Source organism: Macaca nemestrina, chromosome 15, assembly GCF_043159975.1.
Source record: "Macaca nemestrina isolate mMacNem1 chromosome 15, mMacNem.hap1, whole genome shotgun sequence".
Lineage (NCBI taxonomy): Eukaryota > Metazoa > Chordata > Mammalia > Primates > Cercopithecidae > Macaca > Macaca nemestrina.
The window spans coordinates 21,922,601-21,937,981 of NC_092139.1; the positions used below are offsets into that span (position 1 = coordinate 21,922,601).

At 44.0% G+C, this 15,381-nt stretch overlaps 1 protein-coding gene across 17 annotated transcripts in view; it reads left to right on the forward strand.

The window, feature by feature from the left end:
* The window catches only part of LOC105496374 (protein tyrosine phosphatase receptor type T), a 1,121,698-nt gene that overhangs the window by 298,959 nt on the left and 807,358 nt on the right, over positions 1–15,381 (forward strand). For all 17 annotated transcript variants that reach the window (XR_011613330.1, XM_071079282.1, XM_071079290.1 and 14 more), the window contains exon 2: positions 2,657–2,782. Coding sequence is in view for 16 of the 17 variants with exons in the window: in XM_071079282.1 (XP_070935383.1) it covers positions 2,657–2,782 (126 nt within the window). In the remaining variant the exon portion in view is untranslated. The remainder of the gene's footprint in view (positions 1–2,656; positions 2,783–15,381) is intronic.

Here is a 15,381-nt window from a genome sequence, read left to right on the forward strand (position 1 = left end):
CCATGGATTTAATATTGGCTCCAACACTTTCCTTCCATGTTGTCTGAGCAGGTCATTTATCCCCTCAGTGCATCAATTCCCTTAGATTTAAAGTTGAGATAAAATGTACCTCACATGATTTGTGAGGGTTACGTGAAAACTAATGAGATAGCCTATATAATCAGTGTCGAATATATTGCCTGACACAGAGCAAGTGCTTGGGAGAATATGCTTCTTCTTTCTTTCTTTAGATCACTGTGTTGAGGTATGACACACTTCATATATTAGTCAGATTGTACAAAGCTCTACGGTGCTAACAATTAAACCCTAAGATCTCAGTGGCATATGGCAAGCAAAGTTTATATTTTGCTCCTGAAAAGTTGAATGCTAATATTCCTGGTCAGGTGACTCTCTGGGTGGCTTTCCTCTACAGAGTGGAGATACTTACTGGGGTGCTGTCTTAATCCATTTTGGCTGCTACAACAAAATGCCTTAGACTGGGTTATTTAAACAATAGAAAGTTATTGCTCATAGTTCTGAGGGCTGGCAAGTTCAAGATCAAGGTGATAGCAGATTTGGTACCTGGTAAAGGTCCATTCCTCATAGATGTCACCTTCTATGAGTCCTCACATGGCAGAAGGGATGAACAATCTGCCTAGGGCATCTTTTATACGGGCATGATGTCATTCCTGAGAACAGAGCCCTCACAATCCTTTGGAAGCATCTCCCAAAGGCTCCACCTCTTGATACTATTACATTGGGGATTAGGTTTCGACATATGAATTTCAGGGCAACACACACATTTGGACCATAGTAGTTGCTGAAATCCAGCTCTTCTGGGTGTCCATATCCAACAGGAAAGAAAAGTGGAGAAAGTTTTTCTATGACAGGTTTTCTTCCATGGTGTTTGGACTGTGTTATATCTCAAATTCGTCAACAGGATGTCCACCACCACTGCTTATCCAAAGGAAATATCAGGTCTGGGGTGCAGAGAAATAATTTGGTTCTTTTCAGCTGATGGAGACAATAGTGTGATGTTAATGAGCCTACAGACATGGGCCAGGCTAGTGTGGGATGAATTGAATAAAGCCATGTTTGGTTATTTTCTTAGTCCATTTCAGCTGCTTTAACAAAATACCGTGACTGAGTGGCTTATAAACAGCAGAAATTGATTTCTCACAGTCCTGGGCACTAGGAAGTATAAGATCGAGACATTGGCAGATTCAGCATCTGGTGAGGGTCCAGCTCCTGCTTCTTTGATGGCACCTTCTCCTTGTGTCCTCACATGGTGGAAGGGGTGAGATAACTCTCTGCGGTCTCTTTATAAGGGCATTAGTCCCAGTCCCAGTCCCAATCACATGGACTCTGCCTTCATGTCCTCATCACCTCCCAAAGGCCATGTGTCCTAATACTGTCACTTTGGGGGTTGAACTGGATTTTGTGGGCTTTCAGACATTTAATCTGTAACACACATTGGTTCTCTGTGGGGTGGGAAACCTATGAGTGTTTAAAGGAGGAAAATGGTGATGTGATGCACCCTCTGAACATTAAGGAGTCAAGAAAGGAGCATTAGAAAAGATGGATTGGAGTGTGAAACAGGTCTGGGAGACCAGCCAGGAGCTGCTGTAGAACTCAGTCCCAGTGCTACCTCCCTGCATTTGTGTCCCCTGCAGGCTCAACTCAGAATGCCATTCATCCTGCCCTCTGCCCTTGGAGATGCCCCTATCCTTCAAAGCCCTATTCACTTCTCCTCCACTTCTTCTGCTTTCTCCTTCAGAATATAGTGGGATCCTATTTCTCTGGACAAACCAGCGTTTCCTAGTTGGAGCCTCCACTGTACACCCCACATCTCTCTCAATGTCACCTTGATGGGACTTACAGACCAGAGCATATGCTCAGTGAATCCTTGTCAACAGCAAATGAATATAACTTATTGTCAAATGGTGGATGGCTTGACCTTTAAAGTTAAAGGGAGAAGCTTCAAACATGATCAACATTGACTTTATTATCTTCCAGGTGCATGATTGTCTAATTTCTTACCAATTCAATTCTCGCTCCATGAAAAATGATTTTTCAGACTGCTTTTTACAGAGAAACAGGTGGGCATTGAGAAAGTATTCTGTGGCAGTTACTTTTCACATGTTATTCCATTTAATCCTCATGTATTTCTGTAAGGTTGGACATTTCCCTCTGTATCACAGGTGAGGAAACGGAGACGCTCAGGTACGAAGCATCTGGCCTGAACTCACGCAACCTTGTGAAGGTGATGGCTGTCTAGTTTTGCCAGACTCGGAAGTGAGTGCTCCTTCTGCTGCCTCACAGCCTCTCTCCGTGCTGCACAAAGCAATTACGGAGGCATGCCCCGGCATTCATTTTTCCTACTTAGAATAACACGCTGCTGTTTACTTTCTCAGGAAGGAAGATTAAAATCAATGTAACTAGCCTTATTAACTTTTCTAAATACGGGGGCCTGCAGATGCCAGTGCCTTTCCTGAGAGCACCAAAGCAAATATAAAAATCCAATTTGCTCGTCCATATATACATATATATATGTATATATAAAGAAAATCTCCAGAGTTTAAAATTCAAAGCTGTAAATGAAGAGCCGACGAGACAGAGGTAATGAACCAAGCCTCAGACACAGGAATGTATTTACCCCTATCTCTTTTGTCTGCAGGTGGCTGTTCCTTTGATGAGCACTACAGCAACTGTGGTTATAGTGTGGCTCTAGGGACCAATGGGTTCACCTGGGAGCAGATTAACACATGGGAGAAACCAATGCTGGACCAGGCGGTGCCCACAGGTATGAGATCCATCATGTTTGGGGCTGTAATGGGGATGGCTAGATTTTACCATGAATCATGGAGAGAATAACTCACTTACACATTGAGTGCTCTGAGATGGCAATTGATAGCTCTGTAGGTAGTGAGTTCCCCACACTCAGAGGTGTTCAAGCCAAGACTGAATGAATTCTTCAGGATTTGGTACTAGTCACATGTCACCTGGATTCAGCATTTATTTTAGCTTTGAGATTCTAAGCTTTAGCTACAAGTAGGGTATCACTGGGTTTTGCTTAGGAGCCTGATGATAGTGGCATGTCAGGGAAAGAAAGAGCTTCTGAAGAATTTGAGGTCACTCCTTTTCTTCCAGGCCACATAGACATAGGTTGCATATAGGAAATTTCAACAGTCAAACTATTATAAGGTTGTATTTATTATTATTATTATATATTATATTGTTATCTGTTATTATGTGTTATATTATTTACATATATTTTATATATTTAGGGAGACTTCTACAGTCAGATGATTATAAGTTTATATTATATATCACACATTATATTATGTACATTATGTAGTATATATTATTTATATTTAGAGATACTTCCACAGATTTTTATAAGGCTATATTATTGTGTAACATATTATATATTACTATATTATTATTATATATTATAAGGTTAACATCCTGACATTCTAAATATCAACATTTTATCCTTAACCGGTGGGCCTGAAGACCTAGTGTGAATTCTTGATGGATACCTGCATGGGGCAGGCCTATGAGGTACACCTGATGTGTTTCAGGGGCAGTACCTGAAGGTGGTCTACTCAGAGAGAACACTTAGACTCCAAATGTGGGGTATGCCTGCGTAAGGTGCACCTTGAAGAGGCTTACCTGGTGATAGAAGCCAGGAAGAGTTGCGACTCTGAGAAAATGAAGCTCACTTCTCTGAATAATCACATATCCCGGCTACAGTTGTAAAGACAACTGCTTGTTGGAGAAGGGAGGCCATTTTCTACAGTTTCTCCCTGACCAAAGGCTCCCTCGCTTTAACCCACACCTGTCTTGGTTTTCACCAGTCCCCCAGGTGCTCCTTCTCAGTCTCCCCTGCCAGTGCACTCTGGCCATGGAGTATTAAGAGTTCTTTCAGGCTTACTTGGTGTTCTTTCCATGGCTGGCCTCAACCACTTCCATGGCCTCAGATACCACCTCTGTGCTGGTGATTCTGACATTTATGCCTCCAGCCTAGATGTCTCTTAGGAATTTTACAGCTACACAGCCCACGGCCAGCTGCCATATCATCTTGGCTACCTCTGGCAAATGGGGTTTTCCAGGATGCCACTCAACTGGGAGCAAAGAAGATGCTTAGAGATGCCCAGGTGAGGGTGAGGGTGTGGCCTCATTCACTTTGAGTCTGGCTGCAAAGAAGGAGGCGCTGGATGGTTATGGATAGCTCCTATTAAGGGCATTAATTGTATAAATTTCTCCCAAGTGTTGTTACAAGCCTTAGGTATAATAAGGTTGGGCTGTGGTACAAAATTGAGCATTTTAGATCTGGTGGGACCTTATTTTGAATGAGCAAAATCATCAACAGGTGTGTGTGTGTGCGTGCCTATTAGTAAGACAGTGTGGAACAACCTCTTTTGCCCAATCATGCTGACTTTATCAAAAGTACTGCCTGGTTTAGATGATAGAATCACCCATCCCATGAGGGATCCCAAGAATCCAAGACACCTCTGCTTAAACATGTAACATCTGCTCTATTCTTCATGGCCCTCTTTGATAGTGGCCAAATAAACCTGGATGTTATAGTGTGTATACGTGTGTGTATACATGTGTGTATGCATGTGTGTGTATGGGGGTGTATAGGTGTGGTGTGTGTGCATGCCTGTGTACTGGTGTAGGTATGTGTGTGTATGTGTATGGGGGTGTATTGGTGTATGTGTGTATGCATGTCTATGGGGGTGTGTGTGTGTGTTTGGGGGTGTATATTGTCTGCATATGGGAGTGTAAGGGTGTATGTGTATGGATGTGCGTTTATGGAGGGTGTGTGTGTGAGTGTATGGGTGTATATCGGTGTGTGTGTGTATGGGTGTGTATGGGTGTGTTGTGTGTGCATGCCTGTGTATTGGGGGGGTGTGTGTATTGGTGTATGTGTGTATGCATGTCTATGAGTGTGTATGTGGGGTGTGTGTGTGTGCATATGGGGGTGTAAAGGGTGTGTGTGTGGGTATGTGTGCATGTGTATGGGCGTGTGTTTATGGGAGTGTATGGGTGTGTATGGGAGTGTATGGAGGTGTGGGTATGGGAATGTATGGGTGTGTGTGTATGGGAGTGTATGGGGGTGTGTGTATGGGGGTGTATGTGTGTGTATGGAGGGTGTGTATGCGTGTGTATGGGAGCATATGGGTGTGTGTGTGTATATATGTGTATGGGGGTCTGTGTGTATGGAGGTATACGTGTGTGTGTGGGGATGTATGGGAAGTGTGTGTGTGTGTGTGCATATGTGTGTGTATGGGGGTGTGTGTGTGTTCATATATGCTCTTTCTCCTCATCTTTAGTCCACTTAAAGCCCTGTAACATGTTGTAGGCTCTCCAAGCTCAACATCTCCAAAACCGAACTCTTGATTTACCCATTTCCCCTTCCCTGTCTACTCACTTTCCACTGTTCCTTGACTCCAGAAAGCTCACTTCACCCTACTGGTACTGATTCAGAAACCCGGGGGCCATGTTTCTCTTTGTTCTCTCTCTTACCTGCTTTTCCAGCCAATCACTTCACTCTGCCATTTTACTGCCTAAGTATATCTTGGGTCTGCCCAAGCCTCTCCATCTGTGCCACCACTGCCCTGGTGAACACAGCCATTGTCTGTTTCCTGGGTCAGTGGAAAACTTTCTAACAGGCTCCTTGACTTAACTCTTTTGACTTTAATCCATTCTCCAAACAGATGTCCGAGAGAATATTCTAGAATATAAGCATATTCAGGTTACTTCTTTTCTTTCTCGTCTCTACGCAGCTTCCGTTTTAGGCCTTTCTGAGGCTTCTCATTGCTCCAGGAAAGACGAAAGCCCTGTTGTGGACTCCAAGGCTCTGAGGGCTGATCCTCCTTAAACCTCCAAATCATCATGATGCTCCACATCCCACTGTGCTCACTTTACACTGGCTTCTGCCAATTGCCAGAATGTTCTGACTCTCTCCTGCCTTGGGAACTCCCATAAGATCGGCATCCTCCATGGAGCCTTTCCCCCACCCACTGTCTTGTGCGTCCTCCTCATGTCTCAGTCTGGGTCAGCTCTCTTTGTAATGGTTCCTAGTGCACCTTGCACTCTTCCTTAGTACCACGCATCACAGCAGGGGTTGTTCATCCAATGCATGTTTTACTCCCAGATGAGAACTTCCATGTGAATGGGGACCGTGAGAATCTTGTTCACAACTTTATCTTCAGTGTCTGATGCAGGACATCAGACATCCTATGTACTAAATTAGCAGTTTGTTGGATGGATGTGTGGATGGGCCAATAGTCTTTATTAGGTGTTTTTATTAACAAAGGAATGAATGAAAAAAACATTATTAAAGGCCTTTAGGTGCTCTACTAACTGATCACATATTTTCCTCTTTGTTACTATCCTTCCCATTTTACAGATCAGAAAAGCAAGTTCTAAGAAGCTGAGTAAAAGTATGTATTTTTGCTCATGCTACTCTCTGTCCCCAAAGACTTGGCTTTTGCTTCTAATCTTAATTTTCTCAGCCCCTCATTACAGCAGAGTGTCATTTCATAAATATTGGATCATGCTAATACAATCTTCTGAGCTTTTCTAAATAGAGGCATTTGATAATGATCACTGAAATTATTCTGTCATGATGCGCCTGTGGATTTCTGCGGCTCTGTGTGCCGCTTAGGCAGAGAGGCATGAAAGTGAATTTGGATTAGGTGAAACTGTTTGTTCTTCTTACGGGCAAAGGCTGAAATCTTGCTTTTCTTTCTCTAAAGCCAGCAGTTCTCCTCGTCTTGGAAATCAAGTTTGAGTCTGTTTATTCAGATGTTCCACAGCTTTTTGCCCATCCCCTTTGTGTGACGAGCTCTGTGCTATACTTGGTCCCGGTAAATCAGTCCATGTCATTTTGGGACTGAATCCTGCTGATGACCTCCCCTGGCACATAGGATGAAATCTGAAATCCTTGCCATGGCCTATTAGATCCTGCATGATCCAGTGTCTTCTGTAGGCCCCTTTTCTTCTCCTCTTTCATACCTGGTGTGTGTTAGTTCCTCAGGTGTGTCAGGTTTTTTCTTGGCGTAGGTCCTTTGCACATATTGTTCCTTGTTCCTTCTCATCAGAATTTGTTTTCTCAGTTCTTCACTTTGCTGATTTCTCTTTTGTTCTTTCGTTCTCTCATTCTCTCTCTTTTTTTTTTTTTTTTTCTGAGACAGAGTGTCGCTCTCTTGCCCAGGCTGGAGTGCTATGGCATTATCTCAGCTCACTGCAGCCTCCATCTCCCCAGTTCGAGTGATTCTCATGCCTCAGACTCCCAAGTAGCTGAGACTACAGGCGCATGCCACCATGCCTGGCTAATTTTTGTATTTTTAGTGGAGATGGAGTTTTGCCATGTTGGCCAGGCTGGTCTCGAGCTCCTGACCTCAGGTGATCCTTCCGCCCCAGCCTCCCACAGTGCTGGGATTACAGGCATGAGCCACCTCATCTGGCGCTTTGCTGATTTCTTTATGTCTCAGCGCGCAGGACTCCTCAAGGCAACCTTCCCTTATCCGTCTGTCTAAAGACGGACTTCCTCCTTATTCTCACTCATAATGTCCTGTTCTTTGCTTTCAAAATCCTTATCATGGACATGTTCTCAGGTTAGTATATTCCAGTCTTACACAACAGCTGAGTGATCCCAGGGTCTCAATTCTTCTGCCTCAGTTTCCACATCTTTATCTTGGGGACCCATCTGAGAGTTAAATGGAGGATGTCTGCATGAGTGTGAACTGTCTGCCTGGAGTGGGGGTTAGTCAGTGTTGGTTTTCCTAAGTGTTTTCTGGTTCTTGCAATCTCTGGGGCTGGAAGTCTAAGTCCACCTGAGACCTTGCCCCCACTTTGAGCTCACTGATGCTGCTTTACAAAGGCGAGCTGCTCAGCAGGTGTCTGCTGTGGGTCCTGACAGGCCAGAGAGGCTTTTCAAGTCCAGGATGCATTGCTGCATCGAGGGCTTAGACCTTTCCTCCAGCCCAGCTCTGTGAATTGAATGTTACGTACAACCACTGTTATTTGCCATTGAAAGTAATGGCGGCCGGGCGCGGTGGCTCAAGCCTGTAATCCCAGCACTTTGGGAGGCCGAGACGGGCGGATCACGAGGTCAGGAGATCAAAACCATCCTGGCTAACACGGGGAAACCCCGTCTCTACTAAAAAATACAAAAAACTAGCCGGGCGAGGTGGCGGGCGTCTGTAGTCCCAGCTACTTGGGAGGCTAAGGCAGGAGAATGGCGTAAACCCGGGAGGCGGAGCTTGCAGTGAGCTGAGATCCGGCCACTGCACTCCAGCCTGGGCGACAGAGCGAGACTCCGTCTCAAAAAAAAAAAAAAAAAAAAAAAAAAAAGAAAGTAATGGCGAAAACTGCAGCTACTTTAGCATCAACCTAAATACATGCTTTTCCTCATCTCTCTCCGTGGGAGAAGCTCTTGCACTAGCATTCCAAGCTTCAGACCTGGTTTCGCCACCTTATATTGACTGAGGCTGTCACAGAGGAGCAGGGGTTACTACACTCACTCACAAACCCTCTCTCTAGCTGTCTATCCTGCCTATGAAACTAAGTGCAGCTGCCACCAGTTCCTAGCTCTGCCTTCCCCATCTTTGGCATGGGTTTCCACAAGTCAGCCCTGAGGTACAGCCCTGAATTACAGCCCAGGGCCCAGCAGGAGGGTATCCTGGGGGCTGCGGATACCCTCAGCTGAGTGCTGGAGGTATCCTTTGGAAAGGGCTGAAGCTGGAAGTAGTGGGGCTTGGGTGGCTTGCTTCTATATCCTTTGAATATTTATAGGACATTCTTTTAAGCATGAGGTGTGGATTAGGGTTGAATATCAGGCTGCAAAATCAGGTACATAAGAAATGCTCACTTATTTCTCTTTACATAAACCTGAATCTGACCCTCAGTCACCAGGGAGGTGAGACTACATTTTAGGCACTGTTGGAGCCCCCTCTTCCCTAGGGTTCTATGAGTTTCCTGGGGTGTAAGCAGACTGTTGTGATTTTCTCTGGGAAGCCCGCTGCTGCATTCCCTTTAGGTCTAGTGATTCTGCTGCTGCTTTCTCAGGCTAGGAGCCACTGACACAGCCCAGCCAGCCCAGGTATACCACCCACCAACCCCCCTGGGCCTGCCCCTCCTAAGGTACTGCCATGGAGCAGTGTGGCACCAGCAGATCCATACCTCCTACCTTCATAAAATGGGAGAACTTCTCTCCTCACCGTCTCAGCCTTCTAAAGCACGCCCTTCTTGGCCCAGTCCTTCCAGACCCCAGCAGTCTCTGTTAAGTAAGTTTAGAGTTAGGAAAAAGCAAAGAAGAAAGGAAGGAAGCCTTGATTTCAAGCAGCTTCTTCTATTTTTCCTACACACATTTCTAGAGCAGAAAAACACAAAAAGCTTAATGTGTTTCCTGATTGGAAGGGGCAGGAGTTGGGAGAACACACACACAGGTGACACACATGCACACACACACACACACTCACATATACATTTCAACCAACTAGCGTGTCATGGAAGCAGCACCGTCTCCAGGGTGGTCCTGGCCTGTTCCTTCACGCCATGGGGCCTTTGCCTGTGGGTTCCTGCCTTGCTCTAACTGCTGATCTTTCTAAAGGGAGGGTTGAGGTCTGTTTTGGTTGAATGGTGTCTCCTAAAAAGATAAGTTGAAGTCCTAATCCCTGATATTTGTAAATGTGACACTTATTTGAAAGTAAGTCTTTATAGAAATGATCAAATTAAGATGAGGTCTTGCCGGTCATGTTGGGTTCTAACCCAGTATGACTGGTAGAGGCAAAGACACACACACATACGGAAGGAGGCCATGTGGAGGTGGCAGTGGAGATCGGGGCAATGCGGCCATAAGGCAAGGAATGCTGAGGCTTGTCAACAGACACCATATGACTTTCATTGGTCGTATGAATGTCTGTTCATATGACGGAACCTGTCAGGCAAGGCAAGGACGGGTTCTTCCCTAGAGCCTTTGGAGACAACGTGGCCCTGCCAACATCCTGATGTTGGACTTCTGGTTTCCGGAACTGTGAGACAATAGGTTTCTGTTGTCTTAAGCTACCCAGTTCATGGTAATTTTTAATAGCAGTTCTTGGAAACTAAAACCAGGTCAGTTACACATAAGTACCCTGACCCCATCACCTACCCAGGTCACCTTTTCCGCACGAGCACTGTAAGTATTGGAAACTTTGCTTTCTTCTGTTTTTTTTCTTTTGTTTTTTTGAGACGGAGTCTCGCTTGGTCGCCCAGGCTGGAATGCAGTGGCAGGATCTTGGCTCACTGCAAGCTCCACCTCCCAGGTTCATGCCATTCTTCTGCCTCAGCTTTCCGAGTAGTTGGGACTACAGGCATCTGCCCCCATGCCTGGCTAATTTTTTGTATTTTTAGTAGAGACAGGGTTTCACCGTGTTAGCCAGGATGGTCTCAATCTCCTGACATCATGATCCACCCACCTCGGCCTCCCAAAGTGTTGGGATTACAGGCGTGAGCCACCGCGCCCAGCCAGCTTTGCTTTCTTCTAAGGGACCTGGCATTTACTACTTGTCCACTCTAACCAAGAAATGGGATAGGCATCATCCTGTACAACATTTCATCTAATGTCCCACCATCCCATGAGTTCAGAGATATCGTTGCTTATTTTTGAGAAAACAGAGTCCCAGAGAAGTGAAGCAACTGGTCCAAGGCCATGTGAGTTTTATGTGGCCGACGAGTCAGGCTTAATGTCCAGGCTAGAGAAATAAATATTGCAGACGTGGTACTGTCATCAACTAAGCATATTTGAAAATTTTTTCTCCTTGCAGTCATGATTTATGATGGCAGAAATAATATGTATTCATTGTAGAGAAAATGCACAATAGAGATAACTATAAAGAATGAAATGAAAGTCATATGTTCACACAAACTCGTGGAAATATTTATTTTGCTATATAATGCTTTTTTCTGTAGCATTTTCCCATGTCATTAAATATTCCATAAAAGCATGTTTTCTAAAGGTTTCATAGTTTCCCATTGCAATGACTGTTCCACAATTTATTTCGTCACCCCATACTGTTGCATATTTAAGTCCCTTCCAGTTACTCCTGAATCATGTTGCAGTGAGTATTCTTGTACATACATCTCTGTGCTCATCTCTAATAGAAGTAATCAAATTTGTTTTCATATGCATATATTTCTGTATTCCCTTATGTACCCAAAACAGAATGATTGTGTATTATCTTTGACATCTGGAGAAAGAATATCATCCACATGGCAAACATGTAGTCCTGGACATTTGCCCATGACTTGATGGTTGGGAAAATGCTTTGCAAATTCTGAAACACTGAACACAAGCCAGGCACTGGTGATGGTTCCCTGATTGCACCTTATTCTAGCTCTTAGCTTAGGTACCCCCTGGGCTTTAGCAAGAATCGTGTTGGAAATATTATCAAATAGAATGGTCCAAGCGCTGGTCAATCAAGGTGGACGCTAGTTAAAAAGCTGTGTGGGCTCCCTCGTGTTTATTGGATGAACTGCAAGCCTGTTCATGGGTCATAAACAGAGCTAGCTTCGGTTCTTATAGGCAGGGACAACATTGTATTTATATTTGTAACCACAGTGCTGGGGCTTAGTAGGTAGCGGCAAATGTTTGTTAGACGAATTATTCTTATTAATAATTGAACTTTGTCATGATGCAACCCCAGCATGTATCTCGATCCTCAGTGCCCCCTCCTGCCCTTTTCTCTTTCCTTTCCCCTTCTGTGTAATCACACGAGAGCAGCCTTTGTGTTATTGTTTTGGGAGTCCAGTCTCCAACCCTGTTTCCTGATTTGGGGTATCTCTCATTGTGTTGAGTCTCGGTGGATTGTGTAGCTCGCTGAGAGGTGAAGGTGCAAGCTGCTCATCATTTCCTGGCAGCCTAGGTGTGGCTGGATAGGTAACCTGGATAGGTAACCCAGGCCTTTTCATCTAGGAAGGATGGGCCAACAGCCAGAGGCTGGAGAATTGGGGTGTGCAGTAGTAGGGGTGGTGTCTGGCCATGGTGTTTGTGCTATGAGGTTGCTGAACTTCCTGCTTGTTGGTCTACCAGAACTGCCTTTTTGTTCTGCTTATGTTTCAGGCCTGATCCTTCAGCTTTCTGTTCATTATGAGCTTCTCAATATTCTTCCAGAAACTTCATATTTTTAAAAGATAGTCATAGTTAATATCTTTTGTTTCAACCACAAACCCTGCAGGTCACGCTGTTGTGCCTTTGTACGTGCTGATCCCCAAGGCTAGAGCACAGCTCCCCTTCCCCTTCCTCCTAAATCGAAACCCAGCACAAATGTCACCTCCTCCAGGAGGCCCTCCCTGACTCCCCTCACAACATTTACCTCGCTACTATGCTTCTGTAGCTGAGTTTATCGTATGTTGTCTCTGATACCCCACTAGGCCTGTGAGCGGCTCCAGGGCATGGACTGCCTCTCACTGCTGAATTCCTTATGTCCTACACGGGGCCTGGAATAAGGAAGGTGGTTATTTAACAATAACTGAATTATTGTTAAAGTTATTAGTGTTGGGAAAGTTGGGAGAAAGTGGTTTCAGGGGAACCCTCGAGGGGCTGCCACTTTCTTTGGCATTTTCATGGCACCTGGGGCATCTGTAGCTTTCCTATCTTGAGCCCGACTCTGAGCTTGATGAGGCTTTGGTCAGGATGGGCCACTTGGTCTCAAGCCTGATAGGTCTGGGTTCTTCTGCTCTGAAATTGGTCCCGGGATCCTTGGGGCAAATAAAGAGACACTGGAGATGACCCCTTCCTTTGCTGTGGGGCCTAGCACACTCTCACGAATGTGTGCCACTGCTTGTGACAGCTGTAAGAGAGTCCTCTTGGGAAGATATGATCTGTTCTCAGATTGACCTACTCTTCCTTTAATGTGAGGCTTACAATAGAATGATATGGAAGTATAGGGCTTTAAGTGTCCTTCATCACACCTGATATTATTATTGATTGATTTAAAGTTGTAAGTTCTTATGTTCCCATTTAGCCATTGTTGAGTCAGTACATTTTTCTTTCCTCTTTAATGACAAAATTTTTTTTTATTTTTTCTTAAAAAATGCTGAGTTTGAACATATAAGTTATGTCTCTCCACCCTCATCACAGTTAGCCTAAATATCACCATTAACATATTGATATGTTTTGAGAGAGAAAGGGAGAGAGTGAAGGAGGAGGGAGAGAGGGAAGGAGGAAGACAGAGAGTGTCTGTTTGTGGTAATAGTAACAGAGATTTGCTACTTATGTAGTGCTTAGTATGTGTCAGGTACTATCCTAACTGCTTTAACTATAGTAACTTCTTTAATGTTGGCAACAGTCCTCTGATGTAGATGCTGTTATCTGCATTTTACAGATCAGGAAACCTAGGCACAGAAAGCTTGAATGACTTGCCCAGGTCATCGTTAGCATATGGAGGAGGCAGGACGTGCCCTCAGAAAGGGTCCAGGCTGTGCTCTGGACAGCTGCACGGTGGCTGCCTACAAGTGCAGACAATGAATAGAGTCATAGCTCCCAAACCCTTCTGTCATTCATCTCTTTTTATGCCACTATATTCAGAGTTAGTTTTCACCATCCGAGGTTACATGATACTCTCCTGGGTGAATGTACCATGGTTTATTGAACTAACACCTGAGAGATGGAGGTAGGAGAAGAAAGAAATGCCAAAGTGCCTCCTGTGTGCCCAAATAAAAGACAAGATCTTTGTCTCCAAACAGCTCTGAGAAATGTTCTTACAAAACATCTCATATTATGAGATGGTTTCTTGTGTACTCAGAGCTACAAAATTAATTGAAGAAACTACATTAGCCTGCGATGAACCCAATCAGTGCTAGTTTGGGATGTTTACAGGGATCACAGAATTGGTAGAAAAGGCAAGGAAATTGAACGCAGGTTTAGTAATAATTCCGGAGGATATGACCAAGTAATGGTGGGTATTGGTAATGGTTATGAACAAGTGTCCTAACAATGGCTTTGAAAAGCAACATGATGTCCTTGTGGTGATCAGAATATACAGCTGCCGGATAAATGGGAAAACCAGTCTGTGCTAGTATCCACATAGATGCTTGCCTTGACACTCAGTTTTCTGCGACATCATACCTAGATTCAAAAAGTATTGTATTCCAGATGGTGTAATGGGAAGCGAAAGTGATGGAGACTGGCATCATTCAACTTAAAAAGTGCTTCTTCTGATGGCGAACACCGGTGCATTTGACGAGATAGAATAAAGGGGTTCTCTGGGAGGTGGAGATTGCGGTGAACCGAGACTGCGCCATTGTACTCCAGCCTGGGCAACAAGAACAAAACTCCATCTCAAAAAAAAAAAAAAAAAGAAAGAAAGAAAGAAAAGAAAAGAAAGGGGTTCTGAAGTCTATGGGAATGGATAATAAACCACTATTTCTTCTTTTAACCTAACATGTGTATACCACTTCCTGGACAATGTTCTAAGGGCTTTACATGCTTTTACATCGTTTAATACTTCAACAACACTGTGAGCTGGATGTTATTAGCACACCTGTTTTAAAGAGGAGGAAACTGAGGCCCAGAATGTCAACTCTGTCAAAAGTGAGTAGTAAATTGGAGGAGCTGAGATTTGAATTCAGGCCGTCTGGATGCAGAATCTGTGCCCTGAACCACTCTCTATTTTTGAATTAATATTTTATGAAACACGTGATTTTAAATATGTATGTGTAATTAAATTGTATATTTGATACCATAAGCGGACTTTTGCCTAATTCAATCATCTATACACTTAAAATTTTATTTATTAAAGTTGCCTGAAAACTTTTTTTGGAGGGAGCATGTCTTCTCACTGGAAAAATGGAAGAAATGCTTTACTTTTAGTGGAGGATTGATCCTGTCAGTTTGTTGAATTGTCTCAGTCTGTCAGTGTCTACGTAAATGCAGATACAGTGAACCTGCATGTTGTTCGGAATAAATTATTTGAAAAGGAACCATCATAAAAACAGTCTTGTGTAGGAGACACATTGAACAGGACCACAAAGATGATGTCCTTCAGGATTCCTCTGTTTCCTGCTGCTTCAACTTTAGCCACTCTCAGGGCAGCCTGAGAGGAAGACGTTGCTGAGAATCATCCTGATCATGGTGATGCTGGCTGGATGCTGATGCTGGGCGATGTCTTCATGGACCATTCAACCGATTGGGCTGCCACTGCAGGGGCTAGAGCTCCTCCCAGTGAACCTTTCATTTTTAAATGTGTGATCTTTCTTTTCTTTAGTGAGGAAATAGGTTTTCATTATGCTTTGAATACTGTAGTAATTTGAATTATAAATATGCATTCTAAGATATTTGGTAAGAAAATAGTTGTGTAGTATAAATGTAGTCTTTTTTTCCCTAATTTAGTAAAAATAAGATGG